Genomic DNA, 24,594 nt, shown 5'->3' with positions numbered 1-24,594 from the left:
ATAGGACAAAATATACATGAATAAATGCAAAAACTAAAATTAATTTATTAATTATTTAGGGAAAGCTCATTATTGCATGTTGACGATTGTAACTATCATTTTCTCAAAATGAGGTCACTCATATCTAAGAAGAACAGTAGACAAGTAGCTGCTGTTTGGAAAATATCACTTGAAATAACATCTGTCTTTTTAGTCACCAGGGAGATTTTCCCATATTTAAAATTTAATGCAAGTTTTGGGGTGCCTGGGTGGCTCAGTCAGCTGAACCTCTTGGCTTCCACCCGGGTTATGATGTCATGATTTGTGAGTTCAAGCCTAGCATTGGGCTCACTGCTGTCAACAGAGAACCCACTTCAGATTCTCTGCCCCCCTCTTTCTCTGTTCCTCCCCTACTCATGCTGTCTCGCTCTAAATGAAAAAAAAAATACATACATACATACATACATTTAATGCAAGTTTTACAAATAAAAGAAAAATGTATGCAGTTACCTTTCTGGGCAAATAATTTTTAAGTATCTTAGAAGAACCCCTAATTCTTTATATCTCCAACAGTATATGTCTATTTTTTTCTTTCCGTTTTCCAAACATCAGAAAATACGCAATTCTAGGAAGTGATGAAATAAATTTTGTTGAATTAATTTTATTAAAATTGATGCAGATACATATCTCACATGAGCTAAGCTTTGTTATCTGTTCTAAAATGCAGTTATGAATTCAATCACTTTCTACAAAAGTAGAAATACTTTTGTTTTCTCATGTGAAAATGAGTATGTAGAAGATATGGTTTGTATTAAGAAATTACAGTTAATTAAATTCATGCAAAAGTTAGTTAAGTAAAGAAGGGACTGGTGGACTGTTGTACAATTCACAGGGACTTGAAATTAACAGGGGAAATGTTTCATCTCTATGGCCCTTTTCACAGCATCCTTTACCTCTTTGTTCCTCAGACTGTAAATAAGTGGGTTTAACATGGGAATCACTAGTGTATAGAACACAGAAACCACCTTCTCCTGCTCCACAGAATACTGGGAACTTGGCTGAATGTAACTAAAGCTTAAGGTACCATAGAATATGGTCACAGAAGTCAGGTGAGAGGCACAGGTGGAGAAGGCTTTCTGTCTACCTGCTGCTGAACTGATCCTCAGGATAGTGATAAAAATGAAAATGTAGGAAATGACCACAATCAAAAAAGTAGCCATGGCAATGACTCCAGAAAAAGTTAAGAGCAGCAACTCATTCTTGGATGTATCAGAACACGACAGCTTTAGCAGTGGCGGAACATCACAGAAGAAGTGGCTAACAACACTGGACCCACAAAAGGACAGTCTTCCCAAGCTTATTGTGTGTATCAATGAGTTGAGCATTCCACCTACGAATGACCCAGTGACCAGCCCTACACACTTCCTTTTAGACATGACTACACTGTAAAGCAAAGGGTTGGCAATGGCCACATAGTGGTCGTAGGCCATCAATGACAGCAAGAAGCCTTCTGTGGTGATAAACACCCCAAAAAACAAATGCTGCACTATGCAGGCAGAAAATGAGATGGTTTCCCTCACAACCAAGAAGTTGATCAGCATTTTCGGTGCAATAACAGACGAATAGCAGGCATCTATAAATGAAAGGCAGCTTAGGAAAAAGTACATGGGTGTGTGGAGCTTGGGAGTGATTTGGATTAAGAAAATCATGCCCAGATTCCCTGCCAAGGTAATTGCATAAATCACCAAGAACAACACAAAAAGCATGATTTTCAGGTCAGCATTATCTGTCAATCCCAAAAGAATAAATTCAGTAACAGCTGTGAAGTTTTCTTCGGCCATTTGTTAATTCCTTATCTTGAAGTCTGATATGAAAAAAAAATAAAGGAATTAGAATGAACAGGACAGTCTGACATTTAGTAAAAACAAACAGAAATATGTTTAGAGTTGTGTCTTTAAATAAATCATTTTGCTGAATCTAAGTCTACTCATTTATAATAACTGGAGCTTTATTAAATTGTTTCTTAATTTTTTCAGGGCTACTTATGATTCTATCCCATAAGGAAATATTGAAAAAGCATTTAGACTCTCAAAAATTTTAGTCTGTTTCTATAGTGCCCACCTCAATAGAAAGAAAGGTGATACCAGAATGAGGGACACTGATGGCAAGTGAAAAGAATTTGCAAAGTTAAATTTAAGCTATGGTCTCAACTCTTCTTATTCATACATGAAAGAAATAAATTACAAGATCTAAGGCAGGGGTTGACCTTCAAGCTGGTGCCATGATACTCTTCAAAGTGCATGGATCCCTGACCTCTTGTGATGGCTTCTGATGAGCCCTTGGAAGGATACCCCCAGTGAAATCACCTACTCTGAGACCCAGGAAATCACTTATCACTACTGACTTACTGACTTTGGCAAACTCATTTATCTTTTCTCAGACTGCATATAATTACATCTACGTCACATGATTATTGAAAAGAAAATAGGAGATATTGCAAGCAAGATGCTAAATATTGCTTTGAGTGTATAATAAGTACTCAAATTACAGAAAAGATAGTAAGATATATATAACAGAAAAATGATAGATGTAGATTAGATAAAAGATAGATGATAGATGATAGATAGATAGATGGATAGATAGATAGATAGATAGATAGATAGATAGATAGATAGATAGATGATAGGTAATAGATGATAGATATGTAGGTAGATAAGCAATATATTGATAGGCAATTGCTATGTGAGTTTCCTTAAGGGAAGATGTGGACAAATATAGATCATGAAAAAAATATTTTAGTCAACCAATTTACCTTTCCCCAATTTTTAATATCTGGCTCATTTTATTTAAAATGGCATTTAAATGTAAATGTAAATGGATGGTTTAACATTTCCTTTGATAAATTACTGGCCCATAAATTTTCACAATTTCTCATATGTTGCTCAGAAACTATCAATATATTTGCCACAGTGCATGAGTGCTTTCAACAAATGATGTTAAGCCCAGACTTTTCATTACTGAATATAACATTAGTCTATCACGTCCCAAGTATCCGATGCAGTGTGATTTCATGAAAATATTTACACATAAAGTGAAACTGAATTAAATTTAAATTATGTGAACTAGTCCTCATTCAAGTGCTCAAGACCCATATGTGACTGGTAGACAATACAGAAATTATAGACATTTCCATCACTGCAGAAAGTTGCATTGGTTAGAATTCTCATGGAACTGTCTGCTTCTTCTTTTCAGAACACCAACTAAAAAACATTTTCTCAAGGAAAGATTGTCTATTGTAAACAGTTTTCATCATGAGCATACTTAAAAACACAGCACTTCCAAATGGAATTTAGAAATTCAATTATAGTGCTTATTCAGAGATACCCATCCTCTGCAAAATTTAAGATGATACTGAAGCAGAATTGAATAAGGTGTTGAGTTAGATGACATAATCTCTAATATTCTTAGCACTCATATGATTCTACGAGACTTAAAACAAATTTTTTAACTAATCTAATTATGAGGAAATTCAAAGAAAAAGAAAAAAAGCTTACAAAACTAATTGAACTTACCAAAAATATTTTAATCTTTCAGCTTTACAAACTCTGTGTACTTTTCCATGTTTTTTATTGGTGAAAAAGAGTTTCCGTTAATAATTATGTAATATACAGAGTTATTATATTAATAGTATGTATCTAAAGATAACTCCAGGTAAAATAATTGAAGGCAAATTTTATCTATTAATGTACAAGGAGCAGAATAACAAACTAATGAACAGTTTTAACATATTTAATACTTTTCCTCTAAGAGGACAAGTTTGTGCAGAAGGGACATCTATATATATACACACACTTGACATTGGCCTCTAAGGAGATCTATGACAGCTTGAATGTTTTACAGTAACTTAGGACACTGTCTCTCAAGGGAATATACACTTTCCCATGATTTCTCTATCTCCATAAAGTGTATAATTAACTAAAATGCTATTAATAATTTAAGAAAACATCAAAAAAAGATGGGGAGATTTTTGAAATTCAGTAGCATATAATAGGAACAATAACTGAAGATAAATCTGTTCAAAAAAAAGTGAATTACCTAAATGATAAATAGAGGTTTCTAGGCTTGTTACAAACTTTGTCTTTTTTTTTTTTTTTGAAGTTTATTTATTTATTGTGAGGGGGGAGAGGAAGAGAAAGAGAGAGAGAGAGAGAGAAAAAATCCCAAGCAGGTTCTCCACTGTCAGGGCAGAGCCCAGGGCTCTCCATCCCATGACCTATGAGATCATGACCTGGACAGAAATCAAGAGTTGGTTGCTCAACCAACTGAGCCACCCAGGTTCCCCCGAACTTTGTCTTTATGCAGATGTTCAAGACACTGACAAATGTTACTACTTTAAAAGCAATGTACACACACACAGTAAACAAGCAAATTTCTGATGGTTAGGACACCTATCTCTATTCTTGGCTTAACATGCAGAATGATTTGGAAGAAATCCTGCTTGAAATCCGGCTTAGAGTCAGTGCTTACACTCACCAAACTAATGTTTACTGATGGATGATACACTCTAGGCATTATGGTACAAACTAGAGATGAGGGGTTATCAAAAATAATGGAATATTTGTTTTAAGAAAGATTGGAGAATAAACATCCTCCCAAAGACACTTACATCAGAATATCTAGATATCTGTTCAAAAAAAGTAGATAATCATGGAGGGAAATAGGAGGATGCTAAAAATCAGACTGATAAGGGAAAATTGGTAGCATGTCTTTTCTGAGCGCTTTTGTCAATCTCTGTAACTGGAATCTGGATTTTAATAAGCCTGCTGCGGAAAACCACTGAAAATTGGAGAACACACATGTGACAGATGTTTTCAGATATTTGATGATTGGCAGCACACTACTGTGATCTGTAAGGGGCACGTTTACTGGTTCCTGACACGGGGTGGTGGTTGGGAACACATGGAGAACACAATAGTCACATTGAAACGAAAAGACAAAATCAGATCAGGAAGGGCTGGGGTGCCTGAAATGTGGGAGCTTAGTCCTGGAGTAGAAAGACCTAAGCAAAGTGATTAATATGTTGACATGACGTTTGAGACTTTGGATGACTTCCGAAGTGCACATATTAAGAGAAGACCCCATAAGTCCAGATCAGGAACAACTACCAGGGAGAAAGAAATCATCAGGAATCCGTATGATGAAAGCTACTGATTCACACAAGATATATCAGATATATTTAAATTCTGTCAACACTTAGTGAGGAAATTTATTGACTATATAGGGCTTCCAGTGGAGATAGCAAAAGAGAAAAGAACTCACCCCAGAGGAAAAGATTCACTATACTCCATTTTAACATAGCTCAATATTAACTTCCAACAGGATTAAGTAGAATGACAAGTAAATAAAAGTAAACAAACTCCTTGCCAAAAGAAACCTCAACACTGTTTAAAGAAAGATGTAAAAATTCTCTACTCAACTGCAGAATGTTTGCAAGGTTTAGGATCTAAAGTTATATTTCTCTGCAATTTGAAAAAACAGGAAAATGTTATCCATAACCCCAGGAAAAATAAATCATCGGTATTAGACCTAGAAATAACAGAGATAATAGAAATAGCAGATTAGAACTTTAAAACAATTGCAAATATTTGCAAGAATTTAAAGGAAAACATGGATATTAGAAAAAGAAACAGGAATTATGATAGAGGACCTAAATGAGTTACTAGGAGCAGGAGGTAATATCAGTCATAAGCATTTTATTGTTCTTTTTTTAAGTTTATTTATTTATTTTGAGAGAGAGAGAGAGAGAGAGACCACAAGCAGAGGAGGGGCAGAGAGAGGGAGAGAGAGAATCTCAAGCAGGAGAGAAAGAACCCCAACCAGGCTCTCAGTACAGAGCCCGACACAGGGCTCAAGCTCATAACCTTTGAGATCATGACCTGAGCTGAAATCAAGCTTCGGGCGCTTAACTGACTGAGCAACTCAGACATTTCTTATTCATTATTTTTTTTAACAGCAAACTAGATACTGCATAAAAAACAATTAGTAAATTTGAAAACAAGACAATAGATTTTACTCTTAATGAGTACAGTTCGTGGGAATCAAAGATTGGTAGGATCTCAGCTCAGGAAACATTCTACTTGAGGCAATCATTATGGCAACACATTGCATTACAATCATTGTTACAGGTTTGCCATATGAAAGGTCGAGGCATGTATATCAGTCATTTAAAGATGAGGCTTTAATTTCAAGTCTTCTACTTGTCAGCCATGTGACTTTCGGCAAGTTATCTGAGTTTGGTGTCCTTTGAATATGGAAATAGTAATATCTGTCTTACTGAGGTTAAATGATGTATTTTAACCCAGTGCCTACTGATATGCTTGTATTCTAATAATAAATTCCAAGAAAAATTCTTGTCCAATTACGATGCTATTGTCAAATGTATCCATGATTTTTGGAGCTATTCCAGTTTTACTGGGATAAAGCTGATGTCAAACTATTTTCCATTGTTACTTTCATCACTGACTCTGAATGAGTGTATTTATATCATGTAGGTCTCCATGGAGCTGTACATTATCATTTACGTTGTTTTGTTCCTTTCCTTGAATTGTCCCTTACATTTTTTCACTAGGGAATATGTAGGATATCCTCGATAATTAGTAGGTACCACAAAGCAACTTAAAAATATCTCTCAGATGATTTGGGCACATCATCTGAATGAATTACACGTAACTTCCTCAGGGAGCATTGCAAAGAAGAGGAGAAACATAAATTCTCCCTGCCCAAAGGAAAAGCAAGAGTAATTTAGGAGAAGAAAATCCAGTCTATTAAAGGTGAGTAGATAGGACTTGTTAATTTTGATTATCACTTGGATGCTGGTAATTTCCCATGGTTCCTGGCTTCTGATCATGGACACTCCCATAGTCACTGACAGCAGATTCTTTCTAACACATCACAAAAATTCATTATACTTTTTGTTAACCGGGGTTCCCTGGAGTAGAAATGTCTTTTTAGGGCACTAAATCCTATGAATTGACTATATGTCATAGATCCATTTGATCTGTGAGAGTTGATAGTGGAATTTGGATATTACAAGTGAAGAGGAAGTCAAAGGTATCTGAAAAAATCAATATTGGTCTCATCAACTAGAAACTGTTAAGGTTAGGATTTCTACATAAACTACAGAATGCCCAGTTACATATGGATTTCATATTAACAACAAATAATTTGTAGTATATGTCCTATGTAATATTTAATAATATTCTTTAGTTTGAATATATCCAATGAAATATTTAAAAAATAATATTTTAAGATATATTATTACCCATGCAATATTTTATAAACTACAAATAATTTTAATATAAGGACTCCAAGGCATGAGCTTGTAAATATTTTAGTTGTTTGTTTTTTGTTTTTTGTTTTCCCTGACTGATTTGCTTCCTACTTGATTTCTTTATTCAGAATGGGATTTATAAACTAATTGAGTAGCCTGGGAAATAAATAGAATGACTTTTAAGAATTATGGAGAAAGCCCTGAACCCCAAATAATTCCTACCTAATATTACCATGTCTGAAGATTGAAAAGTCATTTTCAATATGTCATTTTTTATATCCTGTTTTAATGGTTAGCCCTAAATGGAAGTATTGAAAATATATGCATCAAGAAGTTCAAAACTGGGGCACCTGGGTGGCTCAGTCGGCTAAGCATCTGACTTCGGTTCAGGTCACCATCTCGCGGTTTGTGGGTTCGAGCCCCACATTGGGCTCTGTGCTGACAGCTCAGAGCTTGGAGCCTGCTTCAGATTCTGTGTCTCTCCATCTCTCGGCCCCTCCCCTGCTCATGCTCCATGTCTCTCTGTCTCTCAATAATAAATAAACGTTAAAAAAAATTAAAAAAAAAAGATGTTCAAAACTGATCAGATATCCTTTTGAAAATAAGAATGGATAGGGTGTTAATATCTCTTTAAGACCATAATAGCCATTCTTTTTGATAAATACTCAGAAGCAGGGTTCCTAGATCATATGCGGAATTGCTAATCAACAGGTATAAAGTTTCAGTTATGTGAGATGAGTAAGATCTAGAGATACATCATACAACATCGTGCCTAGTTAACAATGCTGTGTTGTAGAGTTAAAAATCTTTTAACTATGTAGATCTCATGTCAATTATTTTTATAATAAAATAAAAATTAAAAGAGAAAAACACGGAATGAAAGAATCCAGATATCTTCAGAGAGAGGTAAAAACTGACACTGAAAGTGGAGAGAAACTCAATAAACATTAGACTAGTTCTTAGCAATACATTGACGACTTCTAAGTGGTGGGATTGGTACCAGCATTCTGAATCCCTTTGTTAAGACGGTGCATTTTCCGTTCTGCGGGAAAACCCATGACAGCAGGTCCGGCGACCCTTGGAGCTTATTCGTGCAAGAGGAAGGATCCTGAAAGCAGGGAGGAACTCAATGGAGAAACAATAGACAATATCATCCAGGAAAATGGGATGGTATCTCCCGTACTGCCTCTCTCGTCCATGCCCACTCCCGGGATCAAACTGGCTGACTCAACACTAAAAATTATCAGATTCTTAGAAATCTGCCAGCTGCCACCGGGTAGCTTCAGACTCCAGCTGGCCTGTGGTAGGCTCCCGGGAGTTTCATCTGATAGGTAGAAGTGTTTACCTTAACCCCCTTGGACTGCTAGTTATACTGACTAAAGCTACACATCTTGTTACGTGAAAGTAATTCTATTCTGTATTTTATCTGACTGAATATGTTCAATTCCAATTCCTTCTCCACTTGAAAATCATGCTAACAGAGTTCCGAATGTTCACTGAAAAACAGTGGGAAAGGAAGGAATCCAGGTGGATTGAGCTAAAGCAGTTTCACTGTCTTCAATCACTTTGTTTCACTGACTTCCAATGTAAATTTTATGAAATGAAGGCGACACTTATCAGAGAAATATTTGCAAATCACAGTGTTGTGCCCTACGTATATCCCATTGTGGAATTTGAGAAATAAACTGACATAATAAACACTCAAATAAATATGTTAAATGTTTTATAGACCTTATCATATCCACATTGGAAGAATCAATCTATGCATATAAATAAGCAAAGCAGAGGAAATATAGTATGTAAAATTCAATATTCAAAATCCCTGAATATTGATGTAAACTGTATATTTTAGCAGGAGTGGATCCAAACCTTGTGCATTTTGAGGCTTATCCTAATTTGAGATCATTCTTTAAAAAAAAAAAAAGAAATAGGGGAGCTTGGGTCGCTCAGTCAGTTAAGTGGCAGACTCTTGATTTCAGCTTAGGTCATGACGTCATGATTTGTGAGTTCAAATCCCACAATGGGCTCTGTGCTGACAGCTTGGAGCCTGCTCCCAATCCTCTGTCTCCCTCTCTCTGACCCTTCCCTGCTTGTACTCTCTCTCTCTCAAAAATAAATGAATGTTAAAAAAAAATTAAAAGAGAAGAAATAAAACTATGCATGTAAGTTGCAACGTAAATGTGAATATTTATTTACAATGGAAGCATAATCTTAAAGTTCAGCTCTAAAACTAATAATCAAAAGCATCATAAAATCTTGGGGTGCCTGGGTGGCTCAGTCAGGTAAGCCTGATTTTGGCTCAGGTCATGATCTCAGGGTTTGTGAGTTTGAGTCCCACGTGGGGCTCTGTACCGACAATGCAGAGCCTGCTTAGGATTCTCATTCTCCCTCTCTCTCTCTCTGCCCCTCCCCCTCCCTCATTCATGCTGTCTCTGTCTCTGTCTCTATCTCTGTCTGTTTTTCAAAAAAAAGCATCATAATATCCATAAATATGTTCTTATTAATGACATACATCTCAGCATATTGGGTGGTAGGAGTGTTCTTAACAGCTGTTCTTACACCAAATGGATGACACTTTTCAGTGATAAATATCATTGATTTTGAACCATATAGATATATTCAGTAACCATCAAATAAAGTATTGTTTACTCAACCTCTCTTTAACTGGATCCCACAAGTGTCCTCAGACATGACAAACTATCTTGACATTAGCTGAAGGATGATGGAGAAGTTAGAATGGAGAGAGAAAATGAGCTTAATTGATCAAGGTTAAAATATTTTACATTTGCAACATTTACAAAGATATATTACTTTGTTAGTTCATGCCTAAAGCCTCATTCATGGCCTTGAAAATGCAAATGAGTAACCTAAATCTTAAACTGCATTGCCTCCAGATTATTTCTGCTTCTTTCATTAAGAATATCAAAATTTCACTGGAATTATCATACAAAAATGGAAGTGTACAAAAGGAAAATTGATACCATTGTGTAGATGAAATAAAGTCTAATAAATCTGTATTAATGCTTATATGGCTTTTTACTTTTTTTATGAATAGACTTTTATTTTATTTCATTTTTTAAATATAAAATTTATTGTCAAATTGGTTTCCATACAACACCCAGTGCTCATCCCAACAGGTGACCTCCTCAATGCCCATCACCCACTCTCCCCTCCCTCCCACCCCCCATCAGCCCTCAGTTTGTTCTCAGTTTTTAAGAGTCTCTTATGCTTTTGCTCTCTCCCACTCTAACCTCTTTTTCTTTCCTTCCCCTCCCCCATGGGTTTCTATTAAGTTTCTCAGGATCCACATAAGAGTGAAACCATATGGTATCTGTCTTTCTCTGTATGGCTTATTTCACTTAGCATCACACTCTCCATTTCCATCCACGTTGCTACAAAAGGCCAGATTTCATTCTTTCTCATTGCCAAGTAGTATTCCCTTGTATATATAAACCACATCTTCTTTATCCATTCATCAGTTGATGGACATTTAGGCTCTTTCCATAATTCGGCTATTGTTGAGAGTGCTGCTATAAACATTGGGGAACAAGTGCCCCTATGCATCAGCGCTCCTGTATCCCTTGGGTAGATTTCTAGCAGGGCTATTGCTGGGTCATAGGGTAAGTCTATTTTTAACTTTTTGAGGAACCTCCACACTGTTTTCCAGAGCAACTGCACCAGTTTGCATTCCCACCAACAGTGCTGGAGGGTTCCCGTTTCTCCACATCCTCACCAGCACCTATAGTCTCCTGATTTGTTCATTTTAGCCACTCTGACCGGTGTGAGGTGATATCTGAGTGTGGTTTTAATTTGTATTTCCCTGATGAGGAGTGATGTTGAGCATCTTTTCATGTGCCTGTTGGCCATCTGGATGTCTTCATTAAAGAAGTGTCTATTCATATTTTCTGCCCATTTCTTCACTGGATTAATTGGTTTTTGGGTGTGGAGTTTGCTGAGTTCTTTATAGGTTTTGGATACTAGCCCTCTGTCTGATATGTTATTTGCAAATATCTTTTCCCATTCCGTTGGTTGCCTTTTTGTTTTGTTGATTGTTTCCTTTGCTGTGAGGAAACTTTTTATCTTCATGAGGTCCCAATAGTTCATTTTTGCTTTTAATTCCCTTGTCTTTGAAGATGTGTCAAGTAAGAAATTGCTGCAGCTAAGGTCAGAGAGGATTTTTCCTACTTTCTCCTCTAGGGTTTTGATGGTTTCCTGTCTCACATTCAGGTCCTTCATCCATTTTGAGTTTATTTTTGTGAATGGTGTAAGAAAGTGGTCTAGTTTCATTCTTCTGAATGTTGCTGTCCAGTTCTCCTAGCACCATTTGTTAAAGAGACTGTCTTTTTTCCATTGGATGTTCTTTTCTGCTTTGTCAAAGATTAGTTGGCCATACGTGTGTGGGTCTAGTTCTGGGGTTTCTATTCTATTCCATTGGTCTATGTGTCTGTTTTTGTGCCAATACCATGCTGTCTTGATGATGACAGCTTTGTAGTAGAGGCTAAAGTCTGGGATTGTGACGCCTCCTGCTTTGGTCTTCTTCAATATTACTCTGGCTATTCGGGGACTTTTGTGGTTCCATACAAATTTTAGGATTGCTTGTTCTAGGTTCGAGAAGAATGCTGGTGCAATTTTGACTAGGATTGCTTTGAATGTGTAGATAGCTTTGGATAGTATTGACATTTTAACAAGATTTATTCTTCCAATCCATGAGCACAGAATGTTTTCCCATTTCTTTATATCTTCTTCAATTTCCTTCATAAGCTTTCTATAGTTTTCAGCATACAGATCCTTTACATCTTTGGTTAGATTTATTCCTAGGTATTTTATGCTTCTTGGTGCAACTGTGAATGGGATCAGTTTCTTTATTTGTCTTTCTGTTGCTTCATTATTAGTGTATAAGAATGCAACTGATTTCTGTACATTGATTTTGTATCCTGCAACTTTGCTGAATTTATGTATCAGTTCTAGGAAACTATTGGTGGAGTCTATCGGATTTTCCATATATACTATCATGTTATCAGCAAAAAGTGAAAGCCTGATTTCATCTTTGCCAACTTTAATGCCTTTGATTTCCTTTTGTTGTCTTATTGCTGATGCTAGAACCTCCAACACTATGGTAAACAACAGCGGTGAGAGTGGACATCCCTGTCGTGTTCCGGATCTCAGGAGGAAAGCTCTCAGTTTTTCCCCATTGAGTATGATATTAGCTATGGGCTTCTCATAAATGGCTTTTATGATGTTTAAGTATGTTCCTTCTATCCCAACTTTCTTGAGAGTTTTATTAAGAAGTGATGCTGAATTTTGTCAAATGCTTTTTCTGCATCGATTGACAGGATCATATGGTTCTTATCTTTTCTTTTGTAAAGGTGATATATCACATTGATTGATTTGCAAATATTGAACCAGCTCTGCAGCCCAGGGATGAATCCCACTTGATCATGGTGAATAATTCTTTTTATATGCTGTTGAATTTAATTTGTTAGTATCTTGTTGAGAATTTTTGCATCCATGTTCATCAGAGATATTGGCCTTTAGTTCTCTCTTTTTGCTGGGTCTATGTCTGGTTTGGGAATCAAAGTATGCTTGCATCATAGAATGAGTCTGGAAGTTTTCCTTCCCTTTCTATTTTTTGGAAAAGCTTGAGAAGGATAGGTATTATCTCTGCTTTAAATGTCTGCTAGAATTCTGCAGGGAAGCCATCTGGTCCTGGACTCTTATTTGTTGGGAGATTTTTGGTAACTGATTCAATTTCTTCACTGGTTATGGGTCTGTTCAAATTTTCTATTTCTTTCTATTTGAGTTTTGGAAGTGTGTGGGTGCTTAGGAATTTGTCTGTTTCTTCCAGGTTGTCCAGTTTGTTGGCATATAATCTTTCATAGTATTCCCTGATAATTGCTTGTATTTCTGAGAGATTGGTTGTAACAATTCCATTTTCATTCATGATTTTATCTATTTGGGTCATCTCCCTTTTCTTTTTGAGAAGCCTGGCTAGAGGTTTATCTATTTTGTCTATTTTTTCAAAAAACCAACTCTTGGTTTCGTTGATCTGCTCTACAGTTTTTTTAGATTCTATATTGTTTATTTCTGCTCTGATCTTTATTATTTCTCTTCTTCTGATGGGTTTGGGGTGTCTTTGCTGTTCTGATTCTATTTCCTTTAGGTGTGCTGCTAGATTTTGTATTTGGGATTTTTCTTGTTTCTTGAGAAAGGCCCGGATTGCGATGTATTTTCCTCTCAGGACTGCCTTTGCTGCATCCCAAAGCTTTTGGATTGTTGTATTTTCATTTTCATGTTTTCCGTATATTGTTTAATTTATTCTCTAATTACCTGGTTGACCCATTCCTTTTTCAGTAGGGCATTCCTTAATCTCCATGTTTTTGGAGGTTTTCCAGACTTTTTCCTGTGGTTGATTTCAAGTTTCATAGCATTGTGGTCTGAAAGTGTGCATGGTATGATCTCAATTCTCTTATACTTATGAAGGGCTGTTTTGTGACCCAGTATGTGATCTATCTTGGAAGATGTTCCATGTGCACTCAAGAAGAAAGTATATTCTGTTGCTTTGGGATGCATAGTTCTAAATATATCTGTCAAGTCCATCTGATCCAATGTATCATTCAGGGCCCTGGTTTCTTTATTGATCCTGTGTCTAGATGATCTATCCATTGTTGTAAGTGGGGTATTAAAGTCCCCTGCAGTTACCACATTCTTATCAACGAGGTTGCTTATGTTTGTGAGTAATTGTTTTATATATTTGGGGACTCCCGTATTCGGCGCATAGACATTTATAATTGTTAGCTCTTCCTGATGGATAGACACTGTAATTATTATATAATGCCCTTCTTCATCTCTTGTTACAGTCTTTAATTTAAAGTCTAGTTTGTCTGATATAAGTATGTCTACTCCAGCTTTCTTTTGACTTCCAGTAGCATGACAGATAGTTCTCCATCCCCTCACTTTCAATCTGAAGGTGTCCTCAGCCCTAAAATGAGACTCTTGTAGACAGCAAGTAGATTGGTCTTTTTTTTTTTTTAATCCATTCTGATACCTTATGTCTTCTGGTTGGAGCATTTAGTCCATTTACATTCAGTGTTATTATTGAAAGATGTGGGTTTAGAGTCATTGTGATGTATGTAGGTTTCATGCTTGTAGTGATGTCTCTGGTACTTTGTAGTCCTTGCAACAATTCACTCACAGAGTCCCCTTTAGGATCTCTTGTAGGGCTGGTTTACTGGTGATGAATTCCTTCAGTTTTTGCTTGTTTGGGAGAACCTTTATCTCTACTTCTATTCTGAATGACAAACTTGCTGGGTAAAAGATTCTTGGCTGCATATTTTTCCTGTTCATCACATTGAAGATTTCCTGCCATTCCTTTCTGGCCTTCCAAGTTTCAGTAGATAGGTCTGCCACTCCTCTTATGTGTCTACCTTTGTATGTTAGGGCCTGTTTATCCCTAGCTGCTTTCAGAATTCTCTCTTTATCATTGTATTTTGCCAGTTTCACCCTGATATGTCATGCAGAAGATCAATTCAAGTTATGTCTGAAGGGAGTTCTCTGTTCCCTCTTGGATATCAATGCCTGTTTCCTTCCCCAGATCAGGAACTTCTCAGCTATGATTTGTTCAAGTACAACTTCAGCCCCTTTCCCTCTCTTCTTCTTCTGGAATTCCTATGATACGGATATTATTCTGTTTGATTGCATCACTTAGTTCTCTAATTCTCCCCTCATACTCCTGGATTTTTTTATCTCTCTTTTTCTCAGCTTCCCCTTTTTCCATAATTTTATCTTCTAATTCACCTATTCTCTCCTCTGCCTCTTCAATCTGTGCTATAGCCACCTCCATTTTATTTTGCACCTCATTTATAGCATTTTTTAATTCCTCATGACTATTTTTTAGTCCCTTGATCTCTGTAGCAATAGATTCTCTGCAGTTCTCTATACTTTTTTTCAAGCCCAGCGATTAATTTTATGACTATTATTCTAAGTTCTTGTTCTGTTATATTTCTTAAATCAGTTTTGGTCAATTTTTTAGCTGTTGCTACTTCCTGGAGTTTCTTTTGAGGATAATTCTTCCATTTTGTCCTTTGGGTAGTCCCTGTGGTAGCTCCAACTTGAAGGGAACTTCCCCTGTGCTGTCTGGAGTAACTTGAGTTGGTGAGTGGGGCCGCAGTCAGACCTGATGTCTGCCCCTAGCCCACCACTGGGGCCACTGTCAGACAGGTGTGTACCTTATTTTCCCCTCTCCCAGGGGCAGGACTCACTGTGGAGTGGAGTGGCCCCTGTCTGGGCTGCTTGCACACTGCCAGGCTTGTGGTGCTGCTTAGATGGGATTTGGCCAAGGGCATATTAGACTGGGTGGATCCACAAGTTGCACAGGGGAGGGTGGGGCAGGCTTAGCTAGATTTGCCCTTTGTGGTCCTCTGTGGGAGGGACCCTGCAGCACTGGGAGGGAGGCACGCCCATCGGAGGCATGGATCCACAGAAGCACAGCATTGGGCGTTTGCAGGGTGCAAGCAAGTTTGGTGATGGGAACTAGTTCCCTTTAGAATTACGGTTGGGGGATGGGATAGGGAAATGGCACTTGCCAGTGCCTTTGTTCCCCTGCTGAGCTCTGTCCTTCTGGGGCTCAACAACTCTCCCTGCCGGTGTCCTCTCACCCTCCCCACTCTCTGAGAGCAGAGCTGTTGACTTTTAACATTCCAGATGTTAAGTCCCGCTGGCTGTCATAACTCACAGAATCCGGCCTCTTCTCTCTGCAAACCAGACTTCAGGGGCTCTGCCTTGTCCAGTGGGATGCCCCTCCACTGCCCTAGCTCCCTCCCGCCAGTCCATGTAACACTCAACACTTTTCTGCCCTTCCTACCCTCTTTGGTAGGCCTCTTGTCTACGCTTGGCTCCAGAGATTCTGTTCTGCTAGTCTTCTGGCGGTTTTCTGGGTTATCTAGGCCAATGTGGGTGGAATCTAAGTGATCAGCAGGACGCAGTGAGCCCAGCATCCTCCTACACCAATATCTTTGCCAATCTTGTATGGCTTTTTAAAAATCAATGGGTATGTTCCAAATATTGTTGGCTCTATTTAAAGTTTAATCGGCTATCCCAGTACATTTGTTTCATGTGGATCTCTCGCTGAGAAGTAGAGAATTCTATCATTTGTTTTAGTTACAAAATAAGATGTGGAAATTCTTCTTCTATCCCCACTACAAAGAAATATTTACATTGTGTCTACAAATATTGTAATTTATTTAAATGAACTACATGAAAGCTAATAGCAACCTCTCTGTGTCTTCCCAGAAGAGCTAACTGGAGTACATGGGCCAACAGAATCTAACATCACAGACGGAGTTCATTCTGATGGGAGTCACAAGGCAGCCTGAGCTACAGGTTCCCCTTTTTGGGGTCTTCCTCATCATCTATACAGTCACAGTGGTGGGCAACCTGGGCATGATCATCTTGACCCAGGTGGACTCCCGCCTACATACACCTATGTATTTTTTTATCAAACATCTGGCTTTCATTGATCTTGGTAATTCTACTGCCATTTGTCCCAAGATGTTGGTAAATTTTGTTGTGGATCAAAATGCCATTTCTTATTATGCATGTGCCACACAGTTGGCTTTCTTCCTTATGTTCATCATTAGTGAATTTTTCATCTTGTCGGCCATGGCCTATGACCGCTATTTGGCCATCTGTAACCCTCTGCTCTACAATGTTATTATGTCACAGAGACTTTGTCACATGCTAGTGGGCATTCCATACCTCTACAGTACCTTTCAGGCTCTAATGTTCACTATTAAAATTTTTACATTGACCTTCTGTGGTTCTAATGTCATCAGTCATTTCTACTGTGATGATGTTGCCTTGTTACTTATGCTCTGCTCAAATGCACAAGAAATAGAATTGTTGATCATACTATTTTCAGCATTTAATTTGATCTCTTCCCTGCTGGTAGTCCTCGTGTCTTACATACTAATTCTGATATCCATATTTCAAATGCATTCTGCAGAGGGTAGGAAAAAAGCTTTCTCCACGTGTGGGTCTCATTTGACAGTGGTGATTGTGTTCTATGGATCTCTACTATTTATGTACATGCAGCCCAAATCTGCCCACTCCTTTGATAATGATAAAATGGCTTCTGTGTTTTACACATTAGTGATCCCCATGCTAAACCCCTTGATCTACAGCTTAAGAAACAAAGAGGTAAAAATTGCCTTCCGCAGGGTCTTTAGGAATCAGCACAAACTTTGTATCTAATATTCAACATGGAATAATGTTCTAATAAACAATGATAAAGGCAAATATCACTTGATAATGTATCTAATTCTTTTTGACTCCAGAACAAAGACTAATTATCATGTACAAAGCAATCTCTTCTATTTAACCAATATACTTATATATATATTCAGTTCATATTTTGGATCTTAATTAAATGCACTCACCCAAAACATTCCTTGCTTTTGATTCAAAGTTTATTTTAGTTATCCCATAGAACTTTACATTATTCCCACTGGAAACCTTATTAAATGCTGCATAAGTAAACTAAGTGTGTGTTTGTTTCTTTCAAGTTTTTTTGGGGGGGGGCGAAGGGGATAGGGGGTAGGTATCTTCGCAATCTTATTTACTCTGTATTTTCTGAACCCACAACAAAGTATAAACACAGTGAATCTTTTGCAGATAATGTATAGTTGGATCATGATTCCTTAAAAATCCATTCCCCCAATTCCTACCTTTGGAGAATTGAATTTATTTACATTTAAAGTAATTACATTACAAGGTCTTCTTGAGTTTATGGCTCAACACTAACTTAGGAATGGTTATAGTAAAAGTCCACAAGTGATTAAAAGAACGAGCATGGAATTATGAGCTGAACAATTCCAGGGTCACATAAGGGCAGGAAGACATGAAAATTTCCGAAAGCCCGTGTGTAGAGTCCATGTTTAACACCTAGGCATCCAGTAGAGATCTGAGGTAAAAACTACTTCAGATTCCTGTTCGTATAGTTTGAAAACAAATCTCAAAAAAAGCCAAGTAATACTTGTTTACAACATTATGAACATTGTTTAACAGTGTTTATAACTTAGCATTATCTTAGGAAGATAAAAAATATATAGTCTTCATTAACAGACAATTCACAATATTCAGCATCCAATCACAAGTACTAGATATGAGTGAAGGCATGTGAAGAAAGAAACATGTGATTCTACCCAGGAAATAATTAAAATAGGTTCTAAAATGACAGTGATGATAGAATTACCAGGCAAGGACTTTATAACATATTAAACATATGAAAACATATGCTCCATGTATTGAATAATTTAATAAAAACACTCACCTTTTGAGGACACAAATGAAAGATTTAAAGATGACCAAAGGGAACTTCTATAAATTAAAATACAATATTAGACGCAAACACATAAATTGGACGAAAGTAACAACAGCTGAAAAAGAAATAACTTCACTTAAGCATATCACAATAGAGGCTACCCAAAATGAATCCAGAGGGAAAACAAAAATTAAATAAACACTTTGAAAATTGTCTAAGTGATCTCCAGAACAATAACAAGCTGTATACTATACATTTAAATGTAGGCCTAAGAAGAAAAAAGAGAGAATGTGGAACAGAAAACCCATTGCAAGAGATGTTGGCCAGAATGTTTTTTTTCCAAATTCATTGGAAAACATTAACTACAATCCCAAAGATTTAAGAAGCTAAAAATATTCTAAGCAGGGTAAACAGAAAGGGAAGTATACCCACATTACAATCAAATTTCCAAAACCCGATGATAATGAGAAATCCTTAAAAACAGAGATGAAAGATACTTCATGAACAGGGAAAGAAAAGATTTACCACTGATGCATTGGCAGAAACAATATAAGTCACAAAACATTGCCTTATGTGAGCCCATAATTATATATCTAGTAACAGTATATTTGGATAATGGATGCTGTACTATCCAATATCGCATTATCTTTTTCTAGGAAGCCATTCTTTCATTTACCCTTGCATAGTTGTGTGTGTGTATGTGTGTGTGTGTGTGTGTGTGTGAGAGAGAGAGAGAGAGAGAGAGAGAGAGAGTATGTGTGTAATATAACTAATATGTGCATGAACTGAAATGCTGAGCATATTTATGATTCCCAGTGTTCAATGATATTGTATAATTTATTCAGTTAGACACCCATACAAAACACTTCTGATCTTTCTCAATGGGATACTCCAGGAATAATTTCAGAGACCCATGGTACTCTCGCTCAAGTAATTACATGCATTTTTTTTTTTAATTCTGGAGTCAGATTAAAACTTTAACAGAATGAGTCTCAAGGGGGCAGGGAAATGCTTAAATACATTCTGCAGCAACCAGTGAGGATTAAAACAATAGGAAATGAAAGTTGATTCTCCAGTAAGGTAAGTAGAAAACACTGGTCTTGGAAAATGTCAGGACGTACAGCTTAAACTGGGTCATCACCAAAGTCTTGAAGGGCATTATGCTCTGCAAAATTGCTTTTTCCTTTGCAGTATACTTTTCTGCCATCAATAGGATTAATGTGTAGGACAGATCTATTATATACTCTCTGGTACTCTGAGCTGTGCTATTAGATCACCTTTGTTGTCAAATAACTTAACTGCTTTTGTCATTTGTTTTAACAAGAATCTTCCTGTATCCTTATTTACCTCATGTTCCTCTTGTTCAACTATTCATTTCCTACTGACTCAGGGTGACCTTAATAGAGAGAAAGACTCCTATTGTGTTTATGAGAATATACTCTGAAGACAGAATAACTTTTTTTTTAATTTTGACCCCACCACTTATTATCTGAGTGACCTTAGTTAAGTCATTTCCTTGACGTTCACATGGATACGGTCCTACCATCGATTTTCTAGAATTACTGTATGCATCATATGAGTTAATCTATGTAAAGTGCTCAGAAAAGTGTCAGGCACGTAATGAGTTCTCCATCAGTGCTTGATATCCATTTGTATTCTTCTTTCCACTGGGCCTCTTTGGATGTATCTCTATGAAGAATTCATAAATAATTAGATTGGCCAAATCCCTTTTAGTGCAAAAGGAGTGTATGATTGGAGGATCATTAGTATAAGTGATTCGCCAGGCAGAAATACCAGATGTGGCAAACGTGGACATGATACAAATAACAATATTCTGAAATTAATATAGTACAGCATTAGATTTTGTAGAGGGTAAATAGACTGAGCAGTAATGTGAGAATATTGAGATATATATTTAATGTCAAAGGTTTCCTGAACATCACCTTTTGCATCACTCCGTCAACCATTTGAAAAGTTTTTTTAATGTCTTGTTATTTTAAACAGATATGATCATTGTCAATAAGGTAAAGCTTATGGTTGAGGTGTATATGTTTGTTTTCTGGGCTTCAGAATTTTAGCAGACATATAGGGGTGCCAGGTGGTTCAGTCGGTTAAGCATCCGCCTTCAGCTCAGGTCATGAGCTCACCTTTCCTGAGTTCGATCCCCAAGTCAGGCTCTGTGCTGACAGCTCAGAGCCTGCAGCCTGTTTCAGATTCTGGGTCTCCCCCCCCCCGCCCCTCCCCCGCTCATGCTCTGTCTGCCTCTCTCAAAAATAAGTAAACATTGGGGTGCCTGGGTGGCTCAGTCAGTTGAGCATCTGACCTCGGCTCCGGTCATGATCTCAGGGTTTGTGAGTTTGAGCCCCAGGTCAGACTCTGTGCTGACAGCTCAGAGCCTGGAGCCTGCTTCAGATTCTGTGTCTCCCTCTCTTTCTGCCCCTCCCCTGCTCACGCTCTGTCTGTCTCTCTCTCAAAAATAAAAACATTAAACATTACGTTTAATAAAACATTAAAAAATATTTGCAAAATTAAATAAATAAATAAACATTAAAAAATTAAGTTTCCATCACTATGTGTTGTGTGTGGGTCTCAGTCTATCAAAGTGAAGCTATCAATTAGGAATGCCCAGGGACCCATGCTATTCTTGGTCTCAGAGAGGTGGGGAAAGGACTTGGAGTTCTGCCTTGATTGGGGTCAAGGATGGGATGTCTGCAGTTTCATGGGTTTGCTCGTCATCCGTGAATTTAAAACCTAGGAGGCAGGAATTAAAGCTTGGGAAGGGAAATGCAGGGTACCTCCAGCAGTAGGCCCTCTAGGTCACCCAGGGCCTTCCAAAAGGGGGACTTCATGAGTGAGGTGGTCTGATCTTTCCCTAGCTGTGTACCTGGCAACGTGCTTATCTGAAAGGGATGTTTTTGAAATCAATGCCTTGGCAATCAAAAGCTTAATCTCAGAGATTTACGTTATAATACATTACAATTAAAAAAGCTGATTGTTAGGCATTTGCACTACAGTGTGAGTGTAGGTGTGTGTAGTTTGGGCCTGAGGGGAAGAGGAGTTTTCATTTATGTTTCAAGGTAAAGAGAGTATATCTCTATCTCATGCACAGTATTTTAAATTCTTTTAAAAGATAGCCTCTCAAATATAATACATAGTGATTTTGTACCTTACACAGGTTACCAAGATGAATCCTATGGAGAAACAGAATCATTCTGCAGTGATTGAGGTGACTGAATTTATTCTCCTGGGGATCACCAGCAACCCTGGGCTGCAAGCACCTCTCCTTGCAATCTTCCTTATCATATATTTGATCACAGTGACAGGCAATCTGGGCATAGTTATCTTGACCCATTTGGACTCGAAGCTAAATACCCCCATGTACTTTTTCCTTAGACATCTGTCAATTACTGATCTTGGTTACTCCACTGTCATCTGCCCAAAAATGATGGTAAACTTTGTGGTGCACAAAAATACAATTTCCTACCATTTGTGTGCCACCCAGCTGGCAGTCTTTGAGATTTTCATCATCACCGAACTGTTCATTCTTTCAGCAATGGCCTATGATCGCTACGTAGCCATCTGCAAACCTCTCCTCTATGTGGTCATCATGGCAGAGAAGGTGCGTTGGGCGCTGGTCCTTATTCCTTATTGCTACAGCACATTTGTGTCACTCTTTCTCACAATCAAATTATTTAAATTGTCCTTCTGTGGCTCCAACATTATCAGTTATTTTTACTGTGACTGCCTTCCTCTCATATCCATGCTCTGTTCAGACACACATGAATTAGAATTGATCATTTTAAGTTTTTCAGGCTGTAATCTGCTCTCTTCCCTCTTGATTGTTCTTATATCCTACATGTTTATTCTTGTGGCCATCCTCAGAATGAACTCAACCGAGGGGAGATACAAAGCTTTCTCAACCTGTAGTTCCCACTTGACGGTGGTGGTCGTGTTCTATGGGACATTATTGTTTATTTACCTGCAGCCCAAATCCAGCCATACTTTTGATATTGATAAGATGGCCTCTGTGTTTTACACCTTGGTGATCCCTATGCTGAATCCATTGATCTACAGCTTAAGGAACAAAGAAGTAAAAGATGCTCTGAAGAGAATTTTAACCAACCGATGCAAAATTTCCACTTAATATCATACAGTTCAGTTGCAAAGGTGGGTCCAAAAGTCTTTGTTTAATGCGCTGCCAGTTCAATTATAGCATCAAAAAGTAGAAATGTTTTACCTAATTGATCGCGTTCCTCCTTTTTTGGGCAAAACTCCTCCTATATCTTCCTGTATTCTTCTCCATCCCAATTGAATAAATGAATGAATTAATTAATTAATATTATAGCCAGATAATTTAAGTTCCAAGTTATGTCCAAGGTCATATTGGAGGTTGTAGGCAAATCATATTGAACTTGGGTTTGTAGAGGTTAAAAAAAATCTTAGTCAAAATGGAATAAAACTTACCAGAAAATACTAATGTGTTTTTTATAGTAGTGATTTTGTATTGATGATAGGTAAGATTGTGTATGCTAGGCAGGAGGCAAGAAAGTAAGTAAATGTGTGATTATAACACAACATGATCAAATCGTTTCAAGAATCTAGGCTAAATAAGAAAGCATAACACTTCAGAATGATATTATCAGTTGGCTTGAGTTCATATTTTCTATTTCAAGGATACAGGGGTCATCTGGGAAGATTGTTTCATTAAGAACATGAGAAAAATATTGGCTGATTCTTGGTCCCCCTTGACAGGTCCTCATACTGTATAAGTAACTTTGATTTACCATAGGCTCCTGATAAGCTGATTTAGAATCAACAAACTCAAGATCAAGGAGTTATTTGGTCGTCTATCAAAATGACATCAAGATTTTGAAAAATCTATAGCAGTAATAGCAAAGATTAAAGATAAATAAGGCTATTTTTTAAGTTTATTTATTTTTTATATTTGAGAGAGAGAGAGAGAGAGAGAGAGAGAGCATGAGTGAAGTTGGGGCAGAGAAAGAGGGAGAAAGAGCCAAGCAGGCTCCATGTTCCTTATGCAGGTAGGGTTCAAACTCATAAACCATGAGGTTATGACCTGAGCTGAGATCAAGAGTAGGATGCTTAACTGACTGAGCCACCCAGGCGCCTGTGAAACATTCCTGTCTATTTGGTCCCCTTCCTCAGACTGTATATACAGTGATGCTTTTGCATGGACTATGCTAACGAGATGCTTCATTCACATTGTGCACTCACTCAGCGAATGGATGGACTCCTTACATTTTTGTATTATCTTTGTTATTTCATGGATATTTTTTAGACTTTTAAAATATGTACACTACCTCACTAGTGTTTGTTTCAATCTGCCCTCGTATTAAAAGTTAAAATTGTGGGGAATTAAATCAATACATGAACCATGCCTTCCTTGTGCTAAATCCATGCATTTTGCTTACTTTCCTCCTTTAATGTAGTTTACTTTGTTAAGAGAGTTGATCTCAAATTTTCTCACGACAAATAGAAAAAATAACTATGTGAGGTGATGGATATGATAATTAGCCTGACTGTAGCGATCATTCCATGATATATTACAAATATCAAACCATTGTTTTATAGTTTAGTTTTATATAATGTTTTTATTGATTATAATCTCAATAAAGCTAGACTTTTTAATTTTTTAAATAAAGTGAACTGACTAAAATAAAACATAAATTCAATACAATAAAATGAATACAAAGTTGTGTTCTCTGATGATATCAACTTTGTTTACCATGTTGACTTTGGATCTTATCTGTCAGCTTATTTGTTGTTATGAGCGCATTTTATTTTCTAGCATAACAGTTTATATTGTACTGCACAGTCTTTTTCATTTCCATTGTTATCCACAAAACAAAAAGTAACATCAAATAATATTAATAGCTTTCTCCAATACCATCCATTATAGAACGGTATTTTAAAAAATCATAATTCACCATGCCTCTGCAACTTACTT

At 37.1% G+C, this 24,594-nt stretch overlaps 3 protein-coding genes across 3 annotated transcripts; 2 read left to right on the top strand and 1 right to left on the bottom strand.

Moving 5' to 3' along the window:
• Positions 1 to 881: 881 nt before the first annotated feature.
• OR5J2 (olfactory receptor family 5 subfamily J member 2) lies at positions 882 to 1,826 on the bottom strand. Its single transcript, XM_040495808.1, has one exon. The coding sequence runs from the start codon at positions 1,818 to 1,820 to the stop codon at positions 882 to 884; it is 939 nt and encodes a 312-aa protein (XP_040351742.1). The 5' UTR covers positions 1,821 to 1,826.
• Positions 1,827 to 6,704: 4,878 nt separating this feature from the next.
• On the top strand, positions 6,705 to 23,042 carry LOC121043806 (olfactory receptor 8K1-like). Its single transcript, XM_040495806.1, has 2 exons — positions 6,705 to 6,809; positions 21,802 to 23,042. The coding sequence occupies exon 2, from the start codon at positions 21,811 to 21,813 to the stop codon at positions 22,768 to 22,770; it is 960 nt and encodes a 319-aa protein (XP_040351740.1). The 5' UTR covers positions 6,705 to 6,809; positions 21,802 to 21,810; the 3' UTR covers positions 22,771 to 23,042.
• OR8K5 (olfactory receptor family 8 subfamily K member 5) lies at positions 16,613 to 17,557 on the top strand. The gene has a single exon (XM_040495807.1). The coding sequence runs from the start codon at positions 16,616 to 16,618 to the stop codon at positions 17,555 to 17,557; it is 942 nt and encodes a 313-aa protein (XP_040351741.1). The 5' UTR covers positions 16,613 to 16,615.
• Positions 23,043 to 24,594: the final 1,552 nt, after the last annotated feature.

Source organism: Herpailurus yagouaroundi, unplaced genomic scaffold (assembly GCF_014898765.1).
Source record: "Herpailurus yagouaroundi ecotype Mexico unplaced genomic scaffold, PumYag 187, whole genome shotgun sequence".
In the NCBI taxonomy this organism is placed as follows: domain Eukaryota; kingdom Metazoa; phylum Chordata; class Mammalia; order Carnivora; family Felidae; genus Herpailurus; species Herpailurus yagouaroundi.
Note: the sequence above shows the minus strand (reverse complement) of the source record. Positions and strands in the feature narration are given on the sequence as shown.